The sequence below is a fragment of the Mastomys coucha genome, chromosome X, assembly GCF_008632895.1.
Source record: "Mastomys coucha isolate ucsf_1 chromosome X, UCSF_Mcou_1, whole genome shotgun sequence".
Taxonomy (NCBI): Eukaryota; Metazoa; Chordata; class Mammalia; order Rodentia; family Muridae; genus Mastomys; species Mastomys coucha.
Genome location: NC_045030.1, coordinates 2021101 through 2031321, shown reverse-complemented (window position 1 = coordinate 2031321; position 10221 = coordinate 2021101). Strand labels below are relative to the sequence as shown.

At 47.2% G+C, this 10221-nt stretch overlaps 1 protein-coding gene across 2 annotated transcripts in view; it reads right to left on the bottom strand.

The window, feature by feature from the left end:
- Positions 1 to 1409: 1409 nt before the first annotated feature.
- Positions 1410 to 10221, bottom strand: part of Cacna1f (calcium voltage-gated channel subunit alpha1 F) — a 28113-nt gene continuing 19301 nt past the window's right edge. Inside the window, exons 30-48 of one of the 2 annotated variants that reach the window (XM_031387069.1) lie at positions 9833 to 9943; positions 9492 to 9575; positions 8722 to 8742; positions 8403 to 8531; positions 8046 to 8111; positions 7718 to 7809; positions 6872 to 7031; positions 6515 to 6642; positions 6154 to 6250; positions 5864 to 5966; positions 5503 to 5604; positions 5266 to 5396; positions 4946 to 5089; positions 4513 to 4682; positions 3793 to 3900; positions 3559 to 3686; positions 3352 to 3464; positions 1954 to 2151; positions 1410 to 1715 (exon numbers count right to left, since the gene is read on the bottom strand). In XM_031387069.1, coding sequence (XP_031242929.1) covers positions 1485 to 1715; positions 1954 to 2151; positions 3352 to 3464; positions 3559 to 3686; positions 3793 to 3900; positions 4513 to 4682; positions 4946 to 5089; positions 5266 to 5396; positions 5503 to 5604; positions 5864 to 5966; positions 6154 to 6250; positions 6515 to 6642; positions 6872 to 7031; positions 7718 to 7809; positions 8046 to 8111; positions 8403 to 8531; positions 8722 to 8742; positions 9492 to 9575; positions 9833 to 9943 — 2316 coding nt within the window. In that variant the 3' untranslated portion in view covers positions 1410 to 1484. The remainder of the gene's footprint in view (positions 1716 to 1953; positions 2152 to 3351; positions 3465 to 3558; positions 3687 to 3792; positions 3901 to 4512; positions 4683 to 4945; positions 5090 to 5265; positions 5397 to 5502; positions 5605 to 5863; positions 5967 to 6153; positions 6251 to 6514; positions 6643 to 6871; positions 7032 to 7717; positions 7810 to 8045; positions 8112 to 8402; positions 8532 to 8721; positions 8743 to 9491; positions 9576 to 9832; positions 9944 to 10221) is intronic. The other variant, XM_031387156.1, reaches the window with a different exon arrangement.

The following is a 10221-nucleotide window of genomic DNA, read 5'->3' as shown; positions in this document are numbered from 1 at the left end:
AAAAAAAAAAAAAAAAAAAAAAAAAAAAGGAAAAAAAAAGAAAAAGAAAAAGAAAAAAAAAAAGATAATCAACTATAGTGCACTTAGCGCAGGGTTCATTTTACTATTTTGGAAGCCATTGACTTCTCACCATTTCCCCCTTTATCTTCCCTGGCTAAGGTAACCATCGCTTCTGCTAATTTTGGCATCTCCAGTCTCTTCCCCTCCATTCTGTTTTCAGCATACCACCAGAGCATCTATTTAAAATGCACAGTTAACTGTGTCACTACCTTACTCAATGCCTTCCTATGGTTCCCTGTGCTTTTAGAGCCAAGCATTCAGGACTGCATGGTAGGGCCCCCAACCTTAGTTTTCAGTTGACTCTATGTTTTCCCCCTAACTTGCTCTTTCACCAGACATTAACCCAACTACTCCAAGCCTTTGTTTCAAGGCCCCATGTAACTGAGGGTTTTGAGTCCCAGTCTTTGACTGTGACTCCCCTCAAATTTCCTGGCTTGGTTGACTCAAAAGATATAAATAAGAACTGCCTGTCTCAAGAGTGAGGAGGGATCTACTTCAAATGCTCCCCAGCGGTGGTCCCATTTGGCATCATTTGCTGTGCTACCTTCAATTCCTGTGGCGTGGAACTGATTCCCACTTTGGATAAATCTTGTCATATGTCAAGTCCCCCAAGTTTGCTCCAGGGGAAAGCAGCAAGGTGCCTAGCACACACTAAATGCCCAATACACTTTCCTGGAATGAAAGAGACCCTAGAGGCAGAGCAAGAAGCAGAAAGAAGAGCACATGCGTCTGTGTGGGAAGGGAATGACTCTCAGGTGTTTCAGGAAGACCAAGGGTGCTGGAGGGAGTGGCTCAGAACGGGTCCCATGGAGCTAGAAACACTACTGTGTGCTGTCATCTAAAATTTCTACCAATGGATTTAGACTTTTCTTGTCTTTCTCAGGCAGAGGTGGGAAATGGGGGACACTTATGATACGAATTTAACATCCCTGAAATTCTTGATGCTGTGCAGGGACACATCTGCTTGAGCCTCCAGGTCAGCTCCAACCTCTAGGCCTTTGCTCTGTCAAAACTCTTCTACAGCTTGTCCCTCGCACTGACCCGATTGACTCCCTGTGACGTCTCTTCCTTCTCTTACTACCCAGACAGTGTCTCTTCTCCTTCCTTACTCCTATCTGCCCAGTGCCCTCCTTCTCCCCCCACCTCCACTCTGTCTCCAGCTTTTTTTGGCTGCTGTCTCTTTCTCCTCCACCTCCTCCCTCCTTCCCTGACGCTGAATAATCAGGCCTAGCTGTCCTGGTTTCTGGAAATACTCATGTGTGGGCAGTGGCAGGGATGCAATAAGGGATGGATAGAAGCTGTTGGGCTGCCCCAGACTGCCAGTGCAAAGATACTAAGATTCAGCAGTGTGTGGTCCATGCTTGCCTCCCTCTGGGAGAAGGAAGGGCAGGGAGTTTATTGAGCAGTAGATGAGAGGTAAGAATTTAGAGGGCATGGACACAGGCCATCTCATCTCCCAGGTCCTCTTCGTCAAAGCGGGAGAGAATAGACTCCTCATCACTGTAAAGGGAGGTGGTTCTCTGTGCCAGCAGGTCACTGGCAGCACTGTCCATTTCATCCAGGGTCAGGTGGCATGCATCTGCAATCTCCTGCTTGGCCAGGGCCACAAATCGTGGGTCTTGGGCAAAGAGACCTAGGCCTTCGGAGATGAGCACCTGTGGGGCGGTCCAAGTGGGATTAGTGTTGACAATGGCACAATGTGCACAGTGCAGGTCACTGTGAATAGATGACATTCATGTAGCTCTCAGGGGGACAGGGTCAAGTACAGTATGCTGAGAAAAGGAATTTTCACATGCTCAACATAAGAGTCTGGCCACTCTTGGTCCTCATTTCTCAGCTCCCGCCTCTGCCCCTTCTACTCTAGCCCCCTTTCCCACACCCATCTGGACTCACAGCCTCCACTAAACTGTCAGCACTGCCCCTCTTGCGGTGGCTGGGATCCGAATGAGCTCCAGGCACTTGCAGACAGGTGAAGGTACGCAGTGGGCCACCGAGTTTGCCAAGGTAGCCTTCACTCACTGTAGATTCCTCCACCAACAACAAGGGAGCATATAGCAGTCGACCCTTCTGAGGAGGGGCTGCCCAGGAACCCTGGGTCAGAATAAATAAACACCAGATGGGCAAGGATTGGTGAGTGTTAGAGTCTTCCATTCACTCTTGTGAATTCTGTTCCTCTCCTCTAATAGACACAACTGGAGTCACATAGATGGGTGTAAATCAGAGGACAAATAAATGACTTCTTTATTTGTGGGGATCAAAGCCAGAGCCATAAACATGCCAAGCAAATGCTTCGCGACTGAGCTACATCCCCAGCTCCACACTTGAGATTATGTCAGAGTATAGAAAGCGCCTGTTTGCATGCATCATGCATCATGTGCGATTTATTTATTTATTTATTTATTTATTTATTTATTTATTTATTTATTTAAGACAGGGCCTTGCTCTATTATCAAGGCCTGTAATTTACTAGGTAGCCCAGGTTGGCCTCAATTTTTCAGCAGTCTTCCTGTACTAGTTTCACAAGGACTGGGATCATAGACACAAACCACCCCACCTAGATGTTTTGGCTCTTTTGAAACAGAGTCTCATGTATTCTATATGTAGCTGAGAATAACTTTGATCCTCCTATGCCTACTTTCCAACTGATAGGATTGCAGATATATGCCATCATATCTAAGTCTAAAACTTGGATTTAAATGTCAATTGTGGGGTCTAGAGAGGGGAATGAGCAGTCAAGAGCACTTTCTGCACAATCATGGGGACTAGAGTTCAAATCCAAGCACCCATGTAGCAATCCAGGCCTCCCACGCATGCCTGTAACCCTAACAGTAGGGGAAGCAGAGACAGGAGGATCACTGGAGATTGCTGGCTTTCTGCCTAGCCAAGAAAATGTAAGCCATTACTTCAAAGCAGTAGGTGGAGAGAGAGAGAGGAGGCTCTGACACCCTCTTCTGGACTCTGCACACTCCCATGGGGAAGTGTATCCACACACACACCATGCACACAGACACACAAAGACACATATACACATACAAAAATTGATAAATGAATAAATAAATACTAAATATTGTAAAAGTGCCAGTTGTGCTGTATACTAGCTATGTGACCAGACTCTGAGCTTCAGTGACCTCCCGTAAGGTGGAAACAGCAAACCCATTTCACAAGTACAGTGGAGATTATGTATGTTCTTTCAAGTGCCCCATTCTTCTGAAGGCCCTGAAATGTAGTTTGTTTGTAAAGTTCAGCCTAAGATGCTATTTCCCCGAAGGCCACAGCATCCCTTTTCCTCACCTGAGCCCTGCCTGGTCCTGAGGTCCGTCCACGATGGTAGGTGCCTGGGATGGGTAAATCTTCACAACTGCCCTGGCGTTGCAGACACTGGATGGTGAAGGAGGGCTTCCGACCTGGTGAGCAAAGAACAATGGCAACCCCTCTCCTGTTACCTGCTCCTGCTCTGTTACCCTTTAGGGTTCCAGAAGGTCGATTTTTTCTGCTTGCCTGCAGGTGTGGGGGGCAGCAAACGTCGGCGTGGTACATGGTGCCCGTTTACATGTTGCTGGGACCAGTGAGGTGGTAAAAGGACTGGGTTCGAGGGAGTCCCTGCCTGCTCTTCCAGGTTGGGGATCCTGTGGAGAAGGTAGAGCTGGCAGTGAACTCAGGTCTTGGATTCAGAATTGGGGTACCAACATTCCTGCCCTCCCTTGAGTGGCCCATGTGGTGTGGCCAGTGTACCAGTCAGGGACTTCCTGTTCCTCATGCTGATTGTCATGCCCTTGAGTTCCTTTGAGCTGAGTACTCCCTTCTTCCGGGATAGTGAACATGAGTACTCCAGAGCTTCTCCTGGAGAAATGATACATATTAGTTAGACTAGGTCCTAACCCCTAACCCACGTTCCTCTCATCCCATGCATGCTCCATCCCCTGTACAAACACTAGGATTTTCATTTACTTGTAGACAGGGTCTTACTATGTAGTCCTGGCTGACCTGGAACTCACTACATAGACCAGGCTGGCCTTGAACTCACAGATAACTGTTTGTTTCTGTCTCTTGAGTGCTGTGATTGAAGACATATGACACCATCCTTGATTTGTATTAATCTTTTGCACTGTTTTTCTCGTATTTTATTGTTATTCTCTTTTTCATATTTCTCTTGTTGCCCTCCATTCCTATTTGAGCCCTTGATTTGTGTTGGTCTCTCTCTTTTTTAAAATAGGGTCTCAAACTCACTATATAGCCAAGGATGGCCTTGCACTCTGGATTCTGGGGACCCCGTATCTTCTGAGTACTGGCATCACTGCTGTTGCCCACCTACCATATATGACACTCATTTGAGCCCTTGAAACACATCTTTCCTTCCTAAATTTCTCTGTGAAGGCCACTAGCCCTTCTCCTATGTCACCGAATATAGTGTCTAATCTTTTCTCACAACCTTCCCCAGATGCTCAACCATACCTGTGGGGTTGGGATCCAGCCTGTATCACACTGGACTGTTTGGAGTTGGGAACCACTCCATCATCATCACTAGGCCCAGTTGAGAGAGAATCTGGGAGCTTCTCCTTAACAGGTAGAGACACCGAAATTCTAGGGTTCCATCGAGATTGGGGCTGGGAGTCTATGGAGTCCTGAGGAGAGTCATTTGGCTTTAGTGTTTCATCAGTGTAATGGCTAAGTTACTTGATCAGTGTTTCGCTCACTGGTCCATGGGGAACATCACTCCCTATGGGCTGAATCTGGGTCTTGTTTTCCAAAAGGCTGTGATAGGTATTGAAAAGTTTTCCATTGTAGAGAAGGCTTCTCCCAGACACAGTATGGAATTCAATTAGGGGTCTGAGGGAGCATCTTTACAGTTAAGAGTTTTGGAGGGGAGTAAAAATCTTGTCCTCACTTTGTATGTTTCTGGGTTGTTCTCAGCTTCCTCCTCCTCAGCGTCCTGGCCCACTGCCTCTTCCTCTTCCTCTTCTCCCTCAGTATCATAAGTGAGGGCCTGTCGGATCTCAGGACCCAAGTCCTGTAGGCTCCTTAGACCAGCCTGTGGGGATAGATGGAAAAAGAAGGAAATTGGTAGCTCCTGTTCTAAAGTGCCCCTCTATCAGCTTGTTTCCCATGCATAAGTGTGTGTGTTCCAAGGCTCTGTTTCTTCCTCTGTGACATGGGTTTCAGGAGATCATGAGGGGGGACAGCCCCCCAGGGCCCTGTCCTTCAGACCTGGAGGGCAGAGGATGTGCTCGTTGGGGCATCTGTTCCTAGTAGCCCCTTTTCTTTCCTTCTCCGGAATTTTCGGAAATAATCTTGGATCAGAAATGTGGCATAGAATTTTCCCACGGTGACCTCCTCCTCTGGGGCAAGAAAGAGGGCAAAGTTACACTGGGGTCCTGTACACTTCTACTACCTACTAGCAATAATCTGGGCAGAGAGTTAAGGAGCTGGGGATGGGCAGCTTACCATCAGGAGGGGGGATGACCTCATCCAACAATTTCTGCTTTATCCGCTTCCAGATCTTTTTGATGACCATCCGAAGCTCCTGGTTGGCTTGATCCAGGTTCCCTGCAAGGTAGGAGAGTATGGGGCAGGGGAAACAGTGCAGAAGTTGCTCCTCTTGCTGGTGTGTGTGTGTGGGGGGGCAGGGCTTTGCTTTGAAGCTTCACCTGAAGCTTCACTTGACTCCTATCAGATAAGGTATTGAAACAGGCCTGGAGAAGCCACTCAGCCATTTTGAGGTTTAGACTTAGGAGATGCATGTCTGTCGTGCTCCCTCAACCCTCCCCAGGGATCGTTTCACCCCTGCCCCTCCCTTCCCCCACACCTTCTGTCTTGATCTTCAGGGATGTCCGCACCAGGGCAAAGAGTGTAGCATTGAATGTCACTGTTCCATCTGAGTTGAGGGGCACATTCATTGCCACGAGTCTCTATAAACACCAGAGACATAAAACCCACTCTGGGAAAATGTTAGGTACATTCTGAATGCCCAGGGCAGAAACCTTTGTGGATGGAGTCATATACCCATCTCTACCAAAGACAAGTCCCTTTCCTTTCCCATAGAGTATAGAGCCTTCTTGGAGATCAGCAGGTGAGTAGGTGGGCAGGCAAACAGACCTTGCAGGCCACTCGGTGTGGGCATAGCTTTCCAAATCCCAGTGGGGGCTGGATGCGCCTCAGCAGGGCAACCACGTCTAAGTGCTTGATGCGGCCCCTGGGGAAGTCAGAGAGATGCCACTGGATCAACAGTCTTCCTTCAGGTCTTTCTTAAGCCCCATCCCCAGCAAATCATTACCTCCCATACCAACACCTTAAGGCTTTGAGGGGAGAGTACAGATGGGGCTGGCAGAGGATGGGGCAGTAGAAACCTCTTTACTGATGGGTTATGAAATGTGTGAATATGAAGTTCTGGAACTAGGGGGCCATGGAGAGCAGCACACTATCCCTAGGATTCTAGGTAAGACATTAGAGGGTATACTTGGCTCCGGGGTCATATTCAGACCAGATCCTCTTGAATTCATCAAGGTGGTGGGGTCCCAGGATAGACCAATCTCTGGTTAGGTAATCAAAGTTATCCATGATTACAGCCACAAAGAGATTTATAATCTGTGGGTCAATGAGCAAGCAGAGTTAAGTAAAGAGGCAGAGCTGGGTTTGGGGGGTGGATAGGGACTGGGATGGTCTTATATGGTCATTGGGTCACAAGCTCCTTGGTTGATCGTATTGTTGGGGCAGTGTTGTCAAGAGCTGGGCTGCCCAATCCATTTGGATGTCTCTGAAGCGCTAAGGGCCAGTCCCGTGGCAATGGTAGTGGCTGTGGTAAAATAGCACTTACCAGGAAGGCACAGAGCATGAAGAAGCTGATAAAGTAGACAATGGCAAAACTGCTACCACAGGTAAATTCCTCGCCTGGGCCAAAGTCAGACTCAGGGTCACATCGATTTCCTGGAAGGCTGGCTAGCATTATCTCTTGCCATGCTTCGCCAGTGGCACACCTGGAGAAGGTCACAGAGGGGTGGTATTCTGAAGGAGGGGCTATAAAGTCATGTCAAGTACAGGTGTGGGGGTCTAGGGAAGGCAGAGGATGGCCTACTCTCATCAGGGGCTACATTTTGCATTTATTTACTGTGTGTGTGCATGTACATGTGTGTATGTGTGTATGTGCGTGAGAGAGACGGAAAGACAGAGAGAGACAAAAACAGACAGACACACATGGATGTGTGTGTGTGTGTATGTGTGTGTGTGTGTGTGTGTGTGTGTGTGTGTGTCGTGGAACCTGTGGAAGTCTTTTCTTTTGTTTCATCATGTGGATTCTGGGAATTGAACTCAGGCAGCCAGGCTTGGTAGCAGCAAATGCCTTTACTTGCTGAACTATCACACCAGCTTCCATTTCAATACTTTAACTAGCATGACTATGATAATGGCACTTATAGAATGTATCTTACAGATTAGGGCACTATGGCCTAAAAGGGGGTTGTATCTTACAGCCAGAAAAATAATGGCTTAGACTAGAATATTTTGAAAGATGCCCTAAGATCACAGCCAGAAAAGGCCTCTGCTTATGTGAAACTCAGGTTGCCCTGATATTTCCATAGCTTAGGAATCTTGGGGCCCATAGAGAGTGCTTGAGTACTCTAGGTATTCTGAGGGGCAAGATAGCAGGGAAGTGGGAGTTTATCACCTGAACAGAAGCAGCACAGCCTGCGGAAAGGTCTGGAAATTGTTGTTTCGATTTATCTGTGTGCCATCCTGAAGAGCCACCTTGCCAAACATCTACAGACATACAGAGACTGTGTGCAGAGAGTGAACCTATGTTCCCACCTGTTTCATATTTCCTAATACCTTAGGAATCCTTATAATCTTGAAAGGAATTACTAATGAGCCCATTTTACATATGCAGACTTACCCGGGGTCATCTAGTTTATCTTTCTGCCCCTCCATCCCCACACCAGAGCTATTCCTACCAAGTCTCTTAGACAGAAGGATTATTCTCTAGGGTCTCCATTTACCTGCATGCCAATGACTGCGTAGATGAAGAATATCATTGCTATGAGAAGTGCCACATAGGGCAAAGCCTGGGAGAATGGGAAGGGGGATAGATATTTCAGGCGCAGCCAGAGAACTATAAATCCCAGAATGCACTCCTCTCCCCTAGCATGGGCCTGCTGGGAGATGTAGTCTACACTCAAAGTTTCCTGAATTACATGTGTCTCCCAAATGTGGACACAATATTAAATAGAATAGGGTAAAGTCAGTGAAGCTAAAAGCATGTTACGAATTGAGAGTGCAGAGAAAGAGAAAGTTGAAATTGGTAGGTCAAAAACGGCATGGAAGACCGGAAACTGTAGTTCTGAATGGGGAATTACCTGGAAAGACTTGATGAATGTCCATAGCAGTGTGCGGATCCCCTCACCCTTACTGAGAAGCTTGACCAGCCTCATGACTCGGAAGAGGCGAAAAAATGTGATAGATATTCGGGAGCTGTCCTCTGAACTCTGGAGTTAGGAATGTAGTGGGGGTGTTCAGTTTATGCCAACTCTAGTAGCTTTTTTCCCTTAAGCCTTGGCCCTCCCAGTTCCCAAACCTCTCAGTACTCAGGTCCAAGAGAGGTCAGGGGTATTTCTAAGGACTCTTGGGCTGGGAGGGATGGCTGAAAAAAAAATCCTGTTAGGAGTGAGAAGCTACCTCGCCAAGATGGCCTCCGTTCTGGTGGGACATATGGGCAAAACAGAGGTGATAAAGGAAATGATGTAATCATATGCCCAAACAGATAAGGGGAAATGATGGTGCACACTCAGGGGATTGTAAGAAAGGTTATATGGTAGCAGATCAAGATGGTTGTAGACAAAGTTTAATGGAGTGGAAATGTAGGGGGTAGATAAAGAGATGATGGAGCAAAGCATCATGGAAATGAGAAACAATGGGTGATCATTGGAGAAGCCAGTGATGCAGAAATGCAATTGACAGCATTGTCCGTCAAGGTTATTACCATGTGGTACCCATTGGATGAAATGATGAAGCCAATGATGCAATCAGTTGTGGTAACAGAGCCGGGAAAGAGCCAGTATAGGAGATGGAGTTGGTGAATAATATGGAGCCAACGAAGCAGTCAGAGAGACGATGGAGCCAAAGCAGGTGTCAATGGAGTTGATGAAGCCATTGGGATGGTGAAGAGACAATGAAAAAGATAACAGAGATAATAAGGGAGGGATTTTGGGAGGTAGCAGAGCCACTGGGTAGGCTGCAAAATGAAATAGGGGAGCTAGTTAGTTGGTTAGAGGGAGGAATACATTGGCAGAGCTCAGCAAGGACTCAAAAAAAAAAAAAAAGATGGATCTAGAATGAACAGTGCTCAGTCTCCAGGACTGGGGAGGATATGAGTGGGAGCTGCCTACCCAAGTGAAAGAAGGCTCTAGAGAGAGGATAGAGGGGTTAGCACAAAGCCCAGTTCTCACATTGACTTCTGTGACGGCAATGTCGACTACGCTGCCCACTACAATAAGAGCATCGAACGTATTCCAGGCATCCGCAAAGTAATGCTATAGACAGGAGGAAAGCAGTGTGCTGTGTTGTTTTAGCCAGCAGACTCGTTCGTGTAGGGGACCAATAATGGATACATGGTATTGAGGAGGCAGGGGCTGGCTTGGACCACAGATGGCCTGTACCTGGGTCCCTCTCATTGTTTAGTTTTATGACTACTTGGTTGCTACCCTCCAGCCCCCACCCCCCGGCCAGGCTATGGAATGTGCTTCCTTCCCAAAGGAGTTTCTTCATAGGGTGTGGGTCTAGGGCATACCTTGGGTTTAAAGGCGATGATTTTGAGCACCATCTCAATGGTGAAGAGACCAGTGAAGACCATGTTGAGGATGTCCATGGCATAGTTAAAGGGAGCAGTCTGCTCATAGTGCTATGGGAAAAACCAGATGGGGACAGAGCCTAAGGCAGAGACACCCTACACACAAACACATAGTCCCTGACCTGAGCTGAGGAGTCTGGGGATTGGAAACACTGTGTCAGACAAAACTGGTCCTTGATTCTCAGAGTGTCTTGCATTAAGGCAAGGATCGTTCTGGGAATGAAGCATCAACATAAATCTCCTGCTGGTTGACAGCTTCTGTGAAAAAATTATTTCATTAAAATATGCAAGAATAGCTGCTTGATGTGACTTGTTTTTTTTTTTTTTTT